General features: G+C 43.6%; 1 protein-coding gene across 2 annotated transcripts in view; it reads right to left on the bottom strand.

Moving 5' to 3' along the window:
* ZEB1 (zinc finger E-box binding homeobox 1) overlaps nt 1-13355 on the bottom strand; it is a gene marked incomplete at its 5' end in the record, with an annotated part of 207554 nt that extends 194199 nt beyond the window's left edge. For both annotated transcript variants that reach the window (XM_079700834.1, XM_079700835.1), the window contains one exon: nt 13298-13355. In XM_079700834.1, coding sequence (XP_079556960.1) covers nt 13298-13355 — 58 coding nt within the window. The remainder of the gene's footprint in view (nt 1-13297) is intronic.
* Between the last annotated feature and the right edge of the window lie 7424 nt (nt 13356-20779).

Raw genomic sequence — 20779 nt, 5'->3', positions numbered from 1 at the left:
AATGCCCACCCCGTGCCGGTTCACCGAGAGGCAAGGAGGGGCGGTGGCTACGAGTGCAGACGCTACATGGATTCAGATCCTGCTTCTACTGCTTACCAGCTGTGTGAACTTGGGTACATCACTTAATCTCTTTGCCTGTTTGCTCACCTACAAAAAGGGTCTAAAAACCGTAACAGGATCACTGTGAGAATCAAACGAGCTAGTCAAATGTAAAGCACTCAGAACAGCACCTGGCACGTGGAGAGCAGTGTAAATGCGGTAGGTGCTGTACCTGCCACGTCATTACTACCACTCGACTACCCCCTGGCATGCCAGGGTGAGGAAGACAGTCTCCATCCTAAAGGAAACCAGGGTTAGGTTGGGAGGATGACACAGAAACACACCATAACACAGCAAAAAAGCACAATAATACAAGTATAAAAGATGGATCTGGGCTTCCCTGATGGCGCAGTGGTTGAGAGTCCACCTGCCAATGCAGGGGACACGGGTTCGTGCCCCGGTCCGGGAAGATCCCACATGCCGCAGAGCGGCTGGGCCCGTGAGCCATGGCCGCTGAGCCTGCGCGTCCGGAGCCTGTGCTCCGCAACGGGAGAGGCCACAACAGTGAGAGGCCCTCGTACAGAAAAAAAAAAAAGATGGATCCACCAATGTAACAGAAGAGAATTAACTTTCTCTGACAAATGGGAAAGGGATCACGGAAAGCATTTCAGACAAAGAAATACCTGAGAGGAACTCCTGTCCACCTTTCAAAACATACCAAAACATATGGGGTAGTGGGGAAAAAAGTGTGTATCAGGTAGAGGGAACAAAAGTACCTCCAAAGACATGGAGAAAAACCCGGAAATCTGTAGGTCGGAGGGGCCACCTGAGAGAGGAAAGAAACAGCAGGGCAGGACCATAAACCAGGGCCTGGGATCTCATGCGAAGGATCTTGGTTTTGTCCTGTAAGTTAATAAAGATCCAAGGAAGGGGTTTAATTGGGGTAATGACTGAATCAGACTTTTTCCACAGAGATAATTTTGGCAGCGGCCTGCATGACAGACCAAAGGAAGGAGAAGTAACTGGCTAGTGTAAGAGTGAAGGGCTAAGCTCAGTGACACCACACAGGAGTAAGAGACCATCAAGAGAACATCCACACTCAGCCCAACTCTGGCTACTCTCTCAAGCATCTTTCCCGGCAACTTTAGCCTTGAACGTCTCCATGAAGTCAAAGTGTGTTCAGGACATAGAAAACTTGAAAACGCTGAATAGACACAATGAAACTGCGCTCAGTTTAAAAACGTATAAAACCAGGAAAGCAGGATTTGTGTTCCTCTACAATCAAGAGCTTTGGTTCTTAATTGGGTTCTGAAAAATATTCTTAAAAACCTCAAACAGAAATTCTCATACTGAATTTTCATGAGTAAGATCAAGTTTTTGTCTCTTGCAAACTACTCAAGGCTATCTCAGGCAGGGTTGCAGATGAAGATCAAAACAAGGTAGAGACAAAAATTAACCTGAAATGGATCACAGACCTAAATGTTAAAGCTATAAACTTAAAGCAAAACATAGCAGCAAATCTTCCTCAACTGGGCAAAGATTTCCTAGAATACAAAAAGCACAAAGCCTAAAAGAATAAAATTATAAATTGGACTTCATCAAATGTGGTACAAGCCACAGAAAGGGAGAAAATATTTTAAATATCTATATTCAACAAAGAACTTGGATCCAAAATATAAAAAGAACTCTTGCAACTCAATAAAAAGCAACCCAATTAAAAAGTAGATAAACGATTAAAACATATATTTCACAAAAGAAAATACAGAAATGGCCATTAAGTACATTAAAAGATACTCCAACATCATTAGTTATCAGTGAAATCCAAATTAAAACCAAAAGGATACTACTACACACCTACTGGAATAGCCTAATTTATTTTTTTAACATCTTTATTGGAGTATAATTGCTTTACAATGGTGTGTTAGTTTCTGCTCATAACAAAGTGAATCAGCTATATGCATACGTATATCCCCATATCCCCTCCCTCTTGAGCCTCCTTCTCACCTTCCCTTATCCCACCCCTCTAGGTGGTCACAAAGCACCGAGCTGATCTCCCTGTGCTATGTGGCTGCTTCCCACTAGCTATCTATTTTACATTTGGTAGTGTATATGTGTCCATGCCACTCTCTCACTTCGTCCCAGCTTACCCCTCCCCCTCCCCATGTCCTTAAGTCCACTCTCTAACATCTGCGTAGTTACTCCTGTCCTGCCCCTAGGTTCATCAGTACCATTTTTCTTTTAGATTCCATATATATGTATTAGCATACGGTATTTGTTTTTCTCTTTCTGGCTTACATCACTCTGTAGGACAGACTCTAGGTCCATCCCCCTCACTGCAGATAACTCAATTTCGTTTCTTTTTATGGCTGAGTAATATTCCATTGTATATATGTGCCACATCTTCTTCATCCATGGAATAGCCTAATTTAAAACGTGGACAAACGTTTGCAAGGATTGGAGCAACTAGAACTTTCATACACTGTAAAAGGTGAAATGTTACAAGCACTTTAGAAACTAGTTTGGCAGTTTCTTGCAAAGTTAAACGAACACTTACTACATGAGCCAACAATTCTACCCAAAAGAAATGTAAGCATATATTTGCAAGAAAAATTGGATGTGAACACTCATATCTGCTTTATTCTACAGCAAAGTATCAGAAACAACTCAAATGCAGGCATACCTTGTTTTATGGCACTTCACTTTACAGCACTTCGCAGACACTGCTTTTTTGTTTGTTTGTTTGTTTAACAAATTGAAGGTTTGGAGCAACCTTCTGTTATCAGATGATAGTTAGCACGTTTCAGCAACTAAGTATTTTAATTAAGGTATGCACACTGTTTTTTAAGACAATGCTATTGCACACTTAACAGAGTACAGGACAGTGTAAACATTTTATATGCACCGGGAAACCAAAAAATTCATGTGACACACTATTGTGATATTCATTTTATTGTGGTGGTCTGGTACCTAACTCCAAGGTCTGCCTGTAGGAAGCCCATTGTAGATGAAGAGAGAAACTAATTGCATCACACAATGGAAGACTACTCAGCAACGCAGAAAGAATGAACTACTGATACATGCAATAACATGATGAAAACGTTATGCTGAGCAAAAGAACCCAGATGGCACATACTGTATGATTCTGTTTATATGAAACGCTGAAATGGTAAATCTCACCTTTAGGGATCAAAACCAGATCAGTGGTTGCTTGGGCATATGCAGGGAGGATTGACTGAGATGAGGTACAAGCAGGAAATGTTCTGTATCTTGACTGTGGTGGTGGTTACACTGGTAGCCACAGGTATGTCAACACTCACCAAAATGTTACATGCATACTAGTGTATACATACAGCCTTCCTCAAGCTAAAAAACATATACTAAGAGCTATAAGATGAAGCCTCAGTGTAGAATGCAAATTATACCTCAATAAAGTTTATTAACACACACACAAAACAGGGTAGCATTTTAACTTTTGTCTTAGGATTGCCTTGATCCATAAGCACAAGAACATACTATGTTTTAGGAAGACATACAACTGTCTTCTTCAATATATTCCAAACTAAATGAATGAAACCATGAAAAGTTGTGGATGCCACATTCATTAAGCTACTCAATTTTTTTTTCATCTTTTTTGGAGTATAATTGCTTTACAATGTTGTGTTAGTTTCTGCTGTAAACAAAGTGAATCAGCTATGCATATACATATATCTCCTTATCCCCTCCCTCTTGAGCCTCCCTCTAACCCTCCCTATCTACCCTCCCCAGCTCAAGGTTCTTTGTTTTATGCAATAGAATAATACTGGGACATTATCCTTGAAGTTCAGGTCAATATTATACATAAAGTAATATGGTGAGGTCTCTCTCAATATAATGCTCTTTAAAAAAGAGTTCAAGGCCGCCTTCCTCAAGCTAAAAACCATATACTAATAGTTATAAGATGAAGCTTCAGTGTATATTACTATTCTATTACTGATTTAACGGACAGCCTTGTTCTTAAGGCCAGAACAACTAAGCAATGTTTAAGGTCAAAGCTATAGAAGCAATGAATAAATTTTATAACAACATCCTTTTAAATGGCAGTTATGTCAGTTAAAGTTAATTGTGGACAAGAGAATAAGGAATTAAGCATCAGTTGATGCAAGATGCATTTAAAACAAACATAATCTAATAATATAAATAAAACTTTAAACAAACATTTATTGAATGCTTAAAACTGTGCTAAGTGCAGTGCTTCATAAACTCTAAGGTTACCACCCCCATTTTACATATGGGAGAATTCAAGCATACGGAGACTAAGTAACTTGGCCAAGGTGACTCATCTAGTAAATTATAGGATCAACCCAAACCCTTAACCACTACGTTTGCTCCCCTTCAGAAAGAAACACTACATTCAAAAAGTGAACTCCAGATTCACCAGAGACCTAAATATGAAAGGTAAAACTACAAAACTATTAGAAGAAAATCTAAGAAAATATCTTTGCAATTCATGGATTAGGAAGGACTTTCCTACTACCCACAAAGTCAAATATTTGACAGATGTAAATATATTAAAATTAGGGATTTCCATACCATAGTCAAAGTCAACAGGTGACTGGGATTACTATCTCAAATACACAAGGAATTCTAGGAAATCAACAAGTAGAAACCAAACCAAAAAGAAGGGCAAAGAGTATAAATAAGCCAGACATGGAAAGGGAAACTCAAATGGCTAGCAAGGATATGAAGAAATAACCAACCTCGCCAGTAAACAAGAAAATACATATTAAAGCAACTACAATATTCTATTTAATAACTATCAAACTAGCCAAATGCAGATGTTGTACAATACTAAAAGCTGACAAAAATGTGAGAATATAGGAATTTTTATGTAACACTGATGAAGGTAAAAATTGGTGTAGACATTTTAGAAATAATCTGGCAGAATTTAGTGATATTAAATATGTGACTAACCTGTAACTCAGCAATACTATGCCTGGATGTATGTTCCCAGAGAAACTCTTCCACAGCCATTAGCAACATGTAAAAAGATGTTTTTACAGAATTATTTGTACCCAAGAGTTGGAGTCAACCTAGGCATCCATCATTAGGGGAACTGATGAGTAATTGATAAGTGCTGACACAAACCATGAAATACTGCACAGCTGGAAGCAATGAACTAGATGTACTTACAGGAACATGAACAGATCTCGAACAACACGGGGTGGCGAAAATAAAATATACAGCAAAATATCAGGTATACAGATGCAAAACACACAAAGAACTAGATAATTTTACAAGGACAGAGACATAGCCAAGGACATATATAAAACACACTAGATTGGGTGGAAGTGAGGGTTGGGAAGGACAGGGTGAATGGGAGTTGAGGTAGGGAATGAAGAGGGAAAATTACAATCCAAATAATGGGAGTATATGCCTCTAAGCAGACCAGACCAACTCTCTGCACCTGAAATGTTCTAAGTGATATCGGCACATCAACTGTTAAATTTGATGGATTTATGGGAATAGATTAGAAATCCATTTTTATGAGATGATTGAGTATTCTACACAATACATTTGGTTTTTACTATGACAAATTTGAAAATTCGCAGCTTCTAGTTCTTCCTTGTTATCATCATAGATAAAACGGTCTAATAACGGAATACCAAGCTACTAGCCTGGGAAGCTATAACCTGGTCCAAGCAAACTAGTAATAGGAACTTGGCAAAGTCCTTTTACCTCTTTGAATCTGTTTGCCTATCTGAAAAAAATGGATTCGGATGATTGTCCCGAATCCCTCCAGCTCCACAATTTTTTTTTCTTTTTCTTTTTCTTTTCTTAATTTTTATTCATATGAAATTATTTTCTCTCTGCTCCAACTATTCCCTCCCCCGCAACCAAAAAATAAATAAATAAAAAACAAGAGTATCAAAAGAGATTTAGAAGAGTGATGTAGCAATAGGAATGAATAGCAACTTAAGTTTTTTAGGGCAGAAAGGAGAAAACATTAGAGATACAGTGATGTTCAGAGAGCCTTGGCAAGTACCTAAGTCAGAGTGACGTTAACTTGAACCCAGGTTCAGACACTCTATTCCGTTAAGGATTTTACTACCCACTATTCCACGCATCACCGCTGCCCCTTCTCAAAACACACATTATAGTCTCGTATGGAGTTTCTACTTGAAGGCCCTAAATTTCAGATTATCTGTATCAATTTTCAGATTAAAAATGATGATTCCCTAAAAGTCCCTTCCATATTAAAAATGTAAGATTCCAAGAGAATGATGAATTTTTTAATCAACAAACTGGTCACCCTGAGCATTTAATAAAAAACCAAGCATTCAATTAGATCTGTGGATTAAATGGATATGAAGACATTAAAAATAAGGGAAATTAGACTATATTGTGGCTTGGTGGCCATAAATAGTAACTGAGGTATCTAAAAAATAGTGGTGTCACATTTTATAAAAAGAAAATTGATATCACAATATTTAAAATATCTTTAAAAAGCTGGAATTAGAATATACCTAAAATTTTGAAACTGGAACATTTTAAAAGAGAAAAGAGATGTCTTGCAATATTTTTAGAATACAATAATAAACATGAGAAACTGACATCATTCCCATATTTATCTTCATTCACACTGAAGTTTAAATATGGATGGGGAAGGGGCGGGGGAAGGGGAGTGGGAATTAAGAGGTCGCGAAACATCTGTTCCTAATAATTCCAGCACAGATGCAGTTGTTTCAGCAAAAGCGAGGATGAAGGTCCTCCACGCTGCCCTGCTATGAGGTCTTCCACCAACAGCTACAGTGCAGACCCCAAACCCTGCACATCAAGTCCCAGAAATACACAGAGTTGACTGTAGGAGAAAAATGTGTACATGGACAATTAACTGCATTCCCTATGTCTCCAGAGCACCTGTATTAAATAACAAGGAAATGTTTGACGAAATAAACAAGAGGAAAACAACTTCTTAGAGAATGAAAAATAAGAATCTAATAAAATGTTTCATAGATGTAACGCAAGCATGGACTTGAATTCCGCTTTTTTGGCTGTTCCTTCTGGAATCTTTGGGTTTATCTACACCTAAATGATATACTCCAAAATACGTTTTAACAAAATTAATGAAGTGAGTTGTAAACATTAAATTTTTCTCTCTGAACACAATCCACAGGCAAACTTTACTCATTAGAGAGCACCGTGCTATTTAAGTATGTTGCTTCCAAGAAACTCCGTTTCAGGTTAACAAGCAGTATAACCCACCCCATCACGTGCACAGCATACTGAAAAACTGTATTTGGTAAAATCGATGTCCTAAGAATGCTTCCTTTGCAGATACAATTCTTCAAACGCTGTCCCATAGAGATGTCTGTCAAAGGGTACAAACTTTCAATTATAACACGAATAAACTCCGGGGAACTGATGCACACACAGCATGAGGACACTAGTTAACAGAACTGTATGCTGTACGTGAAAGCTGCTATGAGAGTAGTTTTAATGTTCTCACCATGGCGACAACAGAGTGTAATTACGTGAGGTGAAGGGTGTGTTAACTAACCTTATCGTGGCAAACGTGCAATCTATACATGTATCAAATCATCACACTGTACACCTTAAACTTACACAATGTTGTACGCCTATTACATCTCAATAAAGCCAGAAAAACTTAGAAAAAAAGCCACTGTCCCATCCAAAGGAAAGATTATTTCCTATAGCAATGCTTGTATAACAGATCACATTTAATTTTAACCAGGGTTGCTACAGAACTTTTCCTACTATGTGTATATCCATTTATTGTCTACTTTTAATATAACTAGTTTAATGATCACTTAGCTAGTTATAGGCACAACATACAGCCTTTTAAAAAGTATTTTAAAAGATACATTTTATTATATTTCCTAATCAGGGTATCTTTCTAACTTAAAATATTTTACTTTTCTTTCAACAATGAACTTGTATTTGTTTTATTTAGCTCATAGCTCTGTTAGAGGTGAACATACATTTCCCCATAAATTACTGATCATACTGCAAGGATTAAGAAACCTTTTTCAGTCCTAAATACTATTTCTACCATTTCACCAAGTCCTCTAACCTCTCATTGCACTTCCGCACACCAATGCGTATCTTCTTCCAACATCTGCATGACTTTTCTTCTCCTCCATTGCAATTCACTACAGGTAGTTAAGAGTAGCTAACAATATAATTCCACATTATATTGCATCTGTGTTTACATCTGCCTCTAATCACATGCTTAGAAGTGATTTATACAGGGGAAAGCAAAAAAGGAGGGAAAAAAACACAAGTATGAGAAACAATTAAGTTGTTATTTTAAATGTATCATTCCCAACTTGATATAACTTTCTCACCACATGCTTCAAAGTTACTGAAATTGCAAACATAGGGTATGGCATTTCAAAAACACTGGATATAAGAAAGAAAAAAAAGTACTAACCAAATATTTCATATGCTCTTATACTAGGGTCATTTTAACAAGTGATTGGTACTTTCAATTTATAAGATAGTTTAAGTTTTGCTCCATGCTACAACTGTATATGTCATGGCTTTGTGGTAAAGTTCCTCAGTTCATAAAGAAATAAGTTGATAGTAACCAAACCTATTCACTACTGAGCTCTAGGAATTAGAAAACCACACTCAAGAACTGTGTCAGGAAATGTAAAACTATATTTACACACACACACACACACACACACACACACACACTCTCTCTCTCGAAGAACTATGACATCCTAAAATGAGAAATTCACACAGGCTTACCTGATAATTCACATAATTCCTACTTATTTCAAGATAAAGAGTATTACTGTTGCATTATGGTACTGGTGTTGGTGCATTTACAGAAATACCATTAAAAAATATTTAGGTAAAAATACCTAAAAAAAAATTAGGGAAGTAAATACTTCTAACATTTGACCTAATGAAAGGCTTCTAAAAGTTTACAGTAACATTAACATAATTATATAGACACAGACCAAAAAGACATAACTAAATACATTAAATCTCATGGAATATAAGTTACAATACCAATTTATATTTGTTGAAAAGAATTCTTTGAATACAAGCATACAATAATTAGTAAACTACAGAGACTCTTAAATGCATTTAAAACTTCAAAACAAATTTACAGTCCTTAATTTACAATTGGTAAATTAAAAATTTATACACTACCTGAGTCTGAATCTTAATCAGAAGCGGAAGGAAAAGATAAAAATCACTAACATCTGAGTGACCGCTGGTAAATACCTTCTTCAGTAGTTGTCTGCCAACCCATGTATAGTTTTAAGTCTATGTAAGTTATGAAAAAATAATTACACAATATCACCGATCAGTCAATTTCAAATTTTCTTACCATATCCAACCATTTACATTTTTTAATGTCTAAAAATATGTATTTCCAGGGATCTTACCATGAATGAAAAAGGAGATTTAAAAATATAGTAAGAAAAAAATATATAGTAAGAATGCAAAATAAATATGGACCAATCATTACATATTCTTCTCTAAACCTAACAACATAAAACAAAACTTTCTTTAAAAAAGCAGTAATACAACTGGTCTAAAGCAAGACTAAATTGACAGCAATCTCAGTTGCAAGATTTAAAAAGACCAAATTTATACAACTGTTCAAGCTAGAACAATCCTACTTCTTTCCAGTCCTAGCAGACTAGAAAATGCTTATGCCTAATTTACCCAGGGCTAGTTTTAAATAAGGGTAAGACCCGGAATTATACTGAAGGTCCCTATCAAAGCAGAGGTCCCAAATCAACAGGAGATAGATAGATTTATGGTGTACTACACCAATAATCATTTTTGTTAGCATCCTCTACTGGTGGTTTCCAAAGACAGCAAGTAGAAATGCAAATGACAGAAGATATGTACCTGCCAGTCCATCTAGAGTGAATTCATCAGTATGTGGTCATTAGCAGCTAGAGTACATTTCTCAAGTAGATAAATAAATAAATAAATAGCCACAAACAGGAGAAGTGCAAAATGAGAAGGCAGATTTTTAAAATACAGCAAACAAAGCATTACATTATAAACGGTAAAAAAAAAAAAAATCAATTTAAGCCACTAACATCATCACCATAGAGTTACTACATAAGGTTTCAGGCTTTGGCCAAGCCTTGCTCAACTGTTTGACCCCTGTCAAGTTACATTACTTGATGCTCCCATTAACATCCTACTCTGCAGATATATTCCAGAAAGGAAATTAAAATGTTTTACTGAAGGCTTAGCAAAAAATCTGCATGCCTTATTTTAAAATGAACAAAAAATTATTTACATATAAATTACAGCATAAAGTATCTCTATGACCACCTTCCACTGTATACATCATTTATTCCTTCATTAAAAAGATTTAAGAGTTAACATTTTCCAAGCGATTCTCTCCAATAAACAACTGCAACTTAAATATGACTGCGTTGCTAAGAAATCTTAACCAGCACCTATCCTGAGGTTTCACAACACAATGGCATACAACTTCATTTTTAATTTGCAAATCATGAGGCTTAATCAAATAGCGTGGCTGTAATAATCAGCAATGGATGAAATGCATCTGAGAACAAAAAGAAATACAAGGACAGAGCCAACACTGATGAAAATGGAAGATACCTGTAGTAGCACAGTGCTATCTGAAACACCTTTTGTTTTCTGAGAGTGATGCACACTGCAGACGAGACATTTTGTGCTAAACAGCCCCAAATCTGTTTCTCTAATAGTAAACACAAAGGAAAAACACTGACAGCAAGCGCGGTAAATAAATCGCTCCCTTGAGAATGAAAGCAGCAGACTGGAGGGGCTGACACGCGCAGGGGAAAACTAAACACCATCTTTTTCTACCTGCGCAAGTTGCCATTTGCTGCAGCCGTCCAGCAGCTCTCTTTCCTGCTGATTTCAAGTACCTTTCGGGATTGCTTTTTCCCCCTAAGTCAGCTGTTGATATGCCTTATGGGCGTAATATTCGTATCACAGGATCTTTAGGAGGAAAATCCATCCTTTCCTGCTCAGGTAAACATGTTTACAGCAGCTGCACAGACGCTGGGTGGTTCAGACTCACATGTCACACACATGTCGTCAGCAACAAGAAAAGCCCCTTTCTCTGGCGACGAACATTTTAAATAAGGTAAAACGCGAACAGCCCTTTCCAAACCAACTTACCTTTCATAAAGCCACAGCAGCAACAGCTCGATATAGCACACACACTATTTGACGCTAAAACAGGAAATTAAAATTGCAATAGCCTGTGCTCCGCTGCGGCCGTAACAAGTCATCTCTCCACAATGAGGACGCCCAATATTAGTTATCGATCATAACTAACGGAGGTCTTTAAAATACAAATGTGTATTTCGATAACTAACACCGTTCATGAAAGCGGTGATTCTAATGTCGACTCGAATATATTAAAATTACGTTTACGATTGGAAGGAAACATCTTGAAACCGCCTAAAACCTTCGTATCTGCTTCGAGACAGGAAATCCCACACAAAATCTGAAATTGCCAGGAAAGGTTACAAAACCTCGCGTTTCGCATCCCAGAGGGGAGGGAGAAAGGGGGCCCAGGCGTGGGGGTGGGGCGAGCGCCGGGGAGTTCTGACTTAAACCCGCATTTCCTCATTTTCTGGCGGACACGGCGATCCCATTTCAGGCGCCTTTATTTCCCGACTCTCAGAAACTCGTTTTAAAAATAACGCAGGAACCCACACGAGCCCCTCGGTCCGCTAGGTCCGTGCAATTCCTTATATAGACTCGGCCTCAGCCGGCGGCAGGGCCGTTGCCGCCCATTATTCTCCAAACAGGTACCGGGCGGGCGGGGGCCGCGCTCCAGCCTCGGCCCTGTCGCCGCAGGAACTGTCCAGACAATACCCACCAGCAGACGTTCGCTGCCGAGCGGTGGGCGGGCGGGCGGGCACAGCGGCGCCCGAGATAAGCAGACATGCAGTCAACTTACACCGTCTCTCCCAACTGCAAAAGGCGACTGTGCAAACCACCACCACATGTTCGGGGCTCGCGCTCGCTCTCTCGTCATTATTGTTATTTTTCTAAACTCTCACGCCAGGCAGGGCGGGTGTGCGTCCCCGGCGCAACGGCACTCATCAGTAAACACCGCGGCCCGCAGCGCAGGCAGCGGCGCCCCGCGTCCGTCGGTCCGGCCGCCCCTCCCCCACCCTCCTTCCACCCGAGACCCGGAGTGCCGTCCAAGCTCCGTTCGCCGGTTTCACGCCCCGCGCGTCCGGCCCAGGTAACAACTTCCCCAAACCGAAAGAGCACAAGGGAGGCGCACGCTCGGCACCCCATCCCGGCGCGGAGGAGGCGTCCTCCCGGGCGGGGACCTGTCTGCGGTGCTTCCCGGTCCCGAGACCAGGTAACAACTCCGCAAACCCGCCGCCCCCCGCGGCTCCCGCGGCCGCAGCTCGGCGCCCGCCCCGCCCGCCCGCGCCCCCGCCGGCTCCCCGCGGGACGCGGACCACGCTCGGGGCGCGGCGGCGGCCGCGGGCTCGGGAGAGGAAGGGCGCTGAGGCACCCGCGCCCCGCGCCGCGAAGCCCCGTCCCGCGCCGAGCGCGCCTCGCCGGCCGGCCGGTCCCAACTTTACCGCCGCCGGCCCGGCCCGGCCCGTCCGCCCGCCGCGCGCTCCGCGCCGCCCGCGCACACGCGCGCACGGACGACACGCAGCCCGCGGCCGCCGCGTCCCGCCGCCGCCCGCCCGGCCGAGCCGCGGGGCCCGAGCGCCGGCGCCGGCGGGGCTGCAGCGCGCGGAAGCTACTCTACACAGGCAGCGCCGGGCACAAGTTAGTTCCTCAGCTCCGGGGCCTCGGCGCCGCGGGGACGAAACGCCGAGGGCGCTGAGGAGGAGGGGAGGGGGGCGCCGAGGGGCACAAGAGTGGGGAAAAGTGCGGAAAGAAGCAACAGCCGCTCCCTCGGAGCCCAGAAAAGTGGACGCCGCGTCCCGGCCGCCCGCCTGCGCCGGGGATGCGGCGGCGGCGGCGGCTAACGGTCCAGCGAGGCGGCAGGGGCGGCGGGAGCCGCTAGGCGGAGAGACCAGGTAAGAGACATAACGGTTCAGGGAGAGCGGGCGGCCGCGGCGCGGCTCCCGAGGCGGCGGCCCGGAGGGGGGCAGAGAGCACTACTTTCTACTTTCCCACTCCACTTGGCCCGTCCCTACCCGGCCGCCCCCAGCCCGGCTCGCCCCCCTAGCCCCCGGGGGCGCCCCAGCCGCCCGGCTCCCCCTGACTCCGCCGCTCCCCGGTCCCCTCCGCCACTCACCGTTATTGCGCCGCGGGTTCGCCTGCTTTCTGCGCTTACACCTGGGGCCATCCGCCATGATCCTCTCGCTTGTGTCTAAATGCTCGAGTCACCTCCTCCCCCTCCCTCCCTCCCCCTTCCCCCCCGCCCCTCCGCCTCCACCCCTCCCCCCTCCCCACCGCACCTGGTTTACGACACTCGCGGCTTTACGACATCACCTTCCTTACACCTAGAGCCGCTCGCTCTACGGCCGGAACCTTGTTGCTAGGGAGAGGACGGTTTGCGGCCGCTGGGGGAGCGGCCGAGTTTGCATTGAGGGGCGAGGGAGAAGTTTCCCCCAGGTGTCGCGGGCTGGGGGCGGGGGCGCTGGGGAGCGGTGTGGACGTGGTCCGAAGGGCAACTGGCCGTCGGAGTGAGAAAGGTAAAGTAGGAGGCTCTGAACCGGCCACACCCGCCGCGGCCGCCAGGGGCACGATCGGGTCTGGCTGATTCTCCCCGGGATCCGGTGTCCTCGGAGCTGCCCCCGGAGTGGCCGGAGCGACCTGTCCTCCCTCCTCCTCACGGGGGGCTCACGCACCCCCGGCCGCCCGGGGACGCCCAGGGATCGGGGGCAGGCAGGTCCGGGGAGCGGCGAGGGGCTGGTTCGGGACACGCGGTGCCCGGGGAGAGGCCACCTGACCCCGCACGTCTGACTCTCTGCCCCTCCGCGGACGCACGGTTTTCCCCCGCGCGACCCGGGATGGGAAGTGACTTCAGCGAGATAGAAGCCCAGCTGGAGCGACGGAGGGGCGAGGAGTTCCGCTTGCGAGCCACCTCGACGGTAACGCGGCCTGAGTAATGCCCACGCCGGCCTGTCTCACTTCCTCCTCCGCGCCGGGCGCTCACCTGCTGTCACCTCGGCCGCCCCCGCCCCCGGCCGGCCAGATCCGAGGCTTCCAGACTTAGAGCTGAGGTTATCAACAGGCCGCGATTTAATACCTAGACGGGCAGCTGTGGCTGCGAAGGACCTTCCGGCAAGAAACGAGGGCCGGCGGGGGAGGTCTTGGGGGCAGAGCGGTTGCGGTCTTCTCTGAGTTCTTTGTACAGGTTCGGGGACTTCTGAAGGGCCACGTAGATAACACCACAAATACCAAGGAAGTCAGGTCTTAAGTGCTCGGTAGGGACTTAGCTTTCCCCTCCTCCCCGCCTTCAAATGAGGAAATGTCTTTGGGACCAACCTTACGGAATAAGTGAGCCGGGCTGCACTTCGAATCGTGCAGTTCCAAGTGAACACGGTAAGAGATGACAGAGAAATTGAGGAGACCGGAGCGTGACGAAGTATGAGAAATAACCCAGTCACCTAGCACAGTGCTGTCACAGTAGGTGCTCAATAAATTCATGCTTATAATTTCTGCCGTGCCTATGGCTGGACTTTTTTATTATGTTAATCTTCTAAACACTCTCCAGACTTTTAGAAGATTCATTAATAATCTCTTCACACCTTTCAACTGAAATAAATTTACAGCTGAAGTCTGGTAATTTAAAATTAGAAAGTTTAATCCTGAATATAGATGAAAATTCTCTCCCACGTTTGCTTTGGCATTTTGAGAAGTGAATGCATTATTTATTGGTGCGTGAAATGTGACTGTAAGTATCCTTTGCTATACATTATGTCTATATGTCTGCTCCCTTCCTCAAGGCCACAACTAGAATCATCCGTCTTAATGATCATCTTAAGTACAGGCATCCCTGCCTTTCCTCAGTACCATGTTAATTGACCGTGTACATGTGAGAACCAGAGCCACGTTCGTGCTTTGCTTGGTTCAAGTGGTGCTTTTTCCCTACCCTCTTAAGAGCTATGTGATGTTCTTCAATTTCCTTCTGGATCAGCTTGTAGACTTTATCCTTTGCTGGCATCTCCCCACTCCCCCCGCCCCAGCGCACAGGCAGACACACACACGCACAGCTTTTTTACAGCTACCCTAATTTCCAGTCAGAAAGGAAAAAACAAAACAAAACAAAACTTTCTAACTCTAGTGCACATTTCACTTACTTTTAAACTTAGGAAGTGTCACACGTCTTTCTGAGGTGCCTGTCCTGATCCCCCGACTAGGCTTTCTTTTTTTTTTTTTTTTTGCTGTACGTTGTGGCCTCTCCCATTGCGGAGCACAGGCTCCGGACGCGCAGGCTCAACGGCCATGGCTCACGGGCCCAACCGCTCCGCGGCATGTGGGATCTTCCCAGACCGGGGCACGAACCCGTGTCCCCTGCATCGGCAGGCGGACTCTCAACCACTGCGCCACCAGGGAAGCCCTAGGCTTTCTTCATTGTTCATCCTTACCTTGAAATCAGAGAGACAAAGTCAAGGGATAAGCCAAGTGGAAGTCATCTTCCTTACTTTAGTCGTTACTGGTTTAGTTAGTTTGGGCCAGACTATTAAACTTCTTGCGGACAGTTACCTTTTTTGTGTTTTGGTTTTGCTTGTTCATTTCTGTGCCCTTAGCACCTAGCAGAGTACCTAGTCACATAGCAGATGCTTGGTAGGTAACTATTTCTTTTAAAAGTTAGTATCGTTGACTTTTTCTGAATCTCTTCTTGGCTATAAAGTAAGGGTTGTTTATCTGCCTTCATCACATTAGTTCTTAGGAGAAGTTGAAATCATGAATGTGAAAGCTGTTTTCTGTCGTTTATATTCTGCCTTATTTTGAGACTAATTGCTCTTGATTTTAGATTCTCCATAGTCATTTTTCCCAAATGATTAATCCCGATCACTTCTGGTTTTTAAATATGCACAGGAAATATTGATGTTCCAAATTTTCTAATACAGAATTTCAATTTTGTAAAATCCTACAGTAATTAGATATAGATTATAAATTTAATATGTGGTTAATGCGCTTATTTACTGTAATGTTCCCAAAATTATTGAACGCTAGACTGGGAAGAAAGCAGGCAAAAGTAAATCTCAAAATAGATTGCTGCGTTAAAGGTGATGCGTATGTGATGGTTGCTTTCTCTCTTAAATGTAACTAAAGAATTGGAAAAAATCTTTAGAATAACTTTAGAAAAGGAATTTCTAAATAAATGTGTTAAACTTTAGGTTTATTTAGTCAATTATACCTCAATTTTTAAAAAATTAGGCTTACTTTATTCACACATGGTGGGGATACTAGTTAGAGTTTAGCATGGGTCCTGTATTGTTGTTGGTTTTTAGTAATCGTAGTGTCATTATACAATATGTATTCAATATGTGCTCCTAGCTCTAATGTCACTGAAGTGGCAACACTGCTTCCAGGGAGCACTGGGATTGCACATGCTGAAGGAGAGGTAGACTGCTAAAACTAAATTACTGTAATCTTTTCTAAGTTCACAGGGAAAATGTAAATGGGTAGAATATTTTCAGTATTGAGTTTTTTTCTATAAATTTTTCATAAACCCCTTGCACCTGCTGTTTGCATTTCATGTAAGATTCATGTATAAGCTAGGATAAAATTTGACATAAAATTATTTTAAGTTTAAAATGTACATACTGCACAGTGTTCCACATGGAGCATATGATTTCCACGTACCTCACTTCCTGAACACATTTGAGAAGTAGAACATAATGTGATTCTATAATCTTTGTTAAAGTAAGAAATCGGTTATTTTCACGGCAAGTTAATATATGTATTTCATGAAATAAGTTGACTTCGCTAACTTGTCGGGCTTTAATCTTAAAGTCTTGAGACATGTTGTCCATCAAAGGACAGCGTGGAGAAGCCCCTGGAGAGCGGCCCCGCAGTCCATGCTCAGTAGTGACTCTGGGTGTACATGGGTCACCATGCGTTGCAAGAGGGCAGTTCACCAAATTCTGTGTCACCAGATCAGGCAGGAAACAAGGCTACGGGGTGGCACAGAACCAACAGTTGTCCTGAGGACCCACACACGCTCTTCTAATGAAGCCTCCCAGGAGGTAATAATAGGGACAGGTGTTTTCCCCAAACCTCCCTGTGATTTTATTACATATTGCACCACAAAACTGTTTTTCCCTCTCTGGGGAATAAGGCTCCTATTTTTAATATAAGTCCATGAAATGTTAACCCATGGGGCTTCTAATCTGGGGGACAGTTTTTCAGGAACATGTCTAACATAGAGAGATGTTAAATATAAATAAACATAGAGAGAGAGAGATGTTTGAAGGCCGTTAATGAACATCCAAAAAGTAAAGCTGATCTTTTCCGTAAAGTCACAGTGATTAAAGCGATTGCATTCAAAGGCTGCCTCTACAGAAGAGAGATTACAGTTTCTGTTATTGAAATCACTTGTGAACATGAGTAGCATTTTTTTTTTCTTATACTTAACAACCATAGATAGGTAATTTGTACTAGAGAGAAGGAAAGCAACATGCATATTTTGGATTTGAGGGAATTTTAAGAATCTACTGTGGTATCAGGGGTCTGATATCAGGTTTCTGACATTCTGTTTTGCTGTTTTTCCCCCTTTGTCTCGATGCATTTCTTTTCTCTGGCATCTTGGCTTATTTTTAGCAGCCGACTGGTTCTGCTGCAGAGTATTGCTGTTTCTTTGACCTACAGTCCTAGCCTTCTGTATTCCACAGACCTTCAGTTATAATCACTGCCACTATTCAATCCTTTGAGTATACATGTTAAAAATATTTGCAGTCAATAACAGGTTTTAGATGTCCCACCACTGTGTTAAACTCACGTGGAAAAGTTGGCAATGAGAAACACACTGTGTTCAGACAGAGCCACAACTTTAAGGCCCCTGGTCGGGCCCTTCAGAAGTTCTTTTGTCTTCCGCCTCCATTTTTCTTCGCCCACTCTCTTTAGCCCACTTACATAAGTAGATCACACCTGGGCCCCTCTCTGCTCTTTCATGTTTTAATCATTCTCTTCCTCCATCTTTCTTTGTCCCAGGTCTTGCCCAGATCTGTTTGGATCGATTCCCTTTTTCTTTTTGTTCAAGGCCTTTTGAATCATCCCCACCCTGTGAAATATCAGTACTTCTCCGTATTATGCTGGTTATATCCTCTGTCCCTCAAAGTCCAGTCTCTGCCTTTCTGTGCTCTGAAAGGCTGATTCCTGTGGACCACATCACCCAGGCTCCTTTGCCCTTTGGTTTCTATTTGATTTCAGCCCATTTGGAGGCATTGGCAGATGATCAGAGGAAGGAAAGAGAGAGAGGTCAGGATATTAATTTCACCTTCCTCCACACTCCCTCCTGCCTGTCTGTGGCTTTTGGCAGGCGCCTGGCTCCTCTACCTAAGGCCGTGGCTCGGGTCAGACAGTCCTGTCCCATGGCTACAGGTCTTGGCAAGTTCCAGAAACTGCGCCTTCCCTTTGTCCTTTCAGGCCTAGAGAGGGTAGTGGTTTCCTCCTGCTGTGAGTCCTTGGGTACTTTATCCCTTATTGGTTCCCCTAAAGCCTGCCCACATCCATGTAAGTAGTCTCTTCATCAAACTCTCTGCGATTCACCCTTGGGGCATGCCGTCTGCTTCCTGTCAGGCCCCTGAGTAGCACATGTCTAGAAATAAAATATGTTTTTAGCCTTACTTCTTTTTTTTATGATTAAGAATTTTTTTAAATTTTATTTATTTATTTTTGGCTGTGTTGGGTCTTCGTTGCTGCGCGCGGGCTTTCTCTAGTTGCGACGAGCGGGGGCTACTCTTCGTTGAGGTGCGCGGGCTTCTCACTGTGGTGGCTTCTCATTGCGGAGCACGGGCTCTAGGTGCGCAGGCTTCAGTAGTTGTGGCGCACGGGCTCTAGAGCGCAGGCTCGGTAGTTGTGGCACACGGGCTTAGTTGCTCCGCGGCATGTGGGATCTTCCAGGACCAGGGATCAAACCTGTGTCCCCTGCATTAGCAGGTAGATTCTTAACCCCTGCGCCTTATTTCTTATTAGTCAAGAATTCTGTTTCCATCAATTACAACACTAGAGTTTGAATGTGATGTCATCACTGACAGGCATATACTCATATTCTAATATGTGTACATGCAAAATCTGGCAAAGCTTAGGAATGTGCCAGAGTCTATGACATCGTAGTTATTCAGTTACTGTTTTTGAAATGAGGACCCCTGCCTTGGTTGATCTGAAAGTAGGAGAGACTACTTTTAGATACTTAAAACCGTCAGTGGGAGGGCATCACAGCACTACAGTATTAAGGTGGAGGTGGCTGGTTGTCCCCATAGGTTTCTTCCCCTTTTAACAATGGAACCTGCCACACTTGTCACATGGCCCCTGGCACGGCCACTGCACATACCTCGCTGCTGCTGTGCCTCTCAGTCCTGGCCCGTGAGTTGTGGGTGATGCCCTGGTTGGTGAGGTCCCTCAAGAGGGAGCGGTTCACCATTCCTTAGAACTTCTCTTCTTGCTGGCTGGGATCAGACCTGCCGACGAGGGCTCCTTCAGGTTAAGGAAGGCACAGCAGCAAGACTGAAGGAGCCCAAGTCCTTGATGGTGTGGGAGTGCATAACCAGCCCTCGACTTCTGCCTCCAGAGCTCTGTTCTAGAGAGACAAGTAAACTTCGATCTTCTTTCAGCTGCTATTGTCTTAGAAAACTCTGCCATATGGAGCCAAGGTTAACCTTGTCTGATGTGTTGTAGGTATTGTGTTAGTTTCCTGTTGCTGCTATAAAAAAATTACCACCAACTTGGTGGCTTAAAACAACACATGTATTATCTTACAGTTCTGGATGTCAGAAGTCCAGAGTGGGTCTCGCTGAGCTGGAATGAAGGTTTTGGCAGGATTGGGTTTCTTCGGAAGGCTCGAGGGGAGAACCCGTTTCCCGGCCTTTTCCAGCTCTGAGGCCGCCCACGTTCCTTGACTTCTGGGCCTCCTCCGTCTTCTAGGCCAGCAGCCCAGGGCAGAGCCCATCCCGTGCCGCCAGCTTGCTAGCTCTGTTTCTGCCCGGCTCTTCCACGTCTGAGGGCTTTTGTGGTTAAATTAGGTCCACCTGGATCATTCAAGTTATCTTCCATTTCAGTGTCAGCTGATAATGATTAGTGAGCTTAATCTCATCGGCAGCCTTAATTTCCCTTTGCCGTATGACCTAACATAACACACAGTCTGTGCCCCGGGGATTAGGGCATAGACGTCTTTGGGGGCCACTATTCTGCCTACCAGAGTATGCAAGCTCTCAGTTTCGTGACTGAGAAACATGTTTGTATCGATTAATTTGTTCATCTTTAATTGATAAGCAGCTTTAAAGCCTTTTGCTAAGTGGTCATTACTTTTTATGTAACATTGAACATCATGCCACATGAAAGTTCTAATAATAATTCATTGGTTCATTTGTTCACCTAATACTCTAGCATTCTAATGTGACAGGCACTGTGTGGGGCTAGGAATGCCTAGTACGTACGGTCCCTGACCTCAAGCAGCTCACAGGTCTGTGGAAGAAACAAACTGACAAAGAGCCTGTTACACGAGTGTCAGGTTGGTGTAGTACACACAGGAGAGACTTCTGAAGTACCCTGGAGTCAAGGAAGTCTTTCTTGAAGAAGTGATGGAATTTGTCGGGGGGAGCGG

Source organism: Hyperoodon ampullatus (assembly GCF_949752795.1).
Source record: "Hyperoodon ampullatus genome assembly, chromosome: 3".
Classification (NCBI taxonomy): Eukaryota; Metazoa; Chordata; class Mammalia; order Artiodactyla; family Ziphiidae; genus Hyperoodon; species Hyperoodon ampullatus.
The sequence above is the reverse complement of the archived record's forward strand: the minus strand, read 5'-3'. Positions and strand labels throughout refer to the sequence as shown.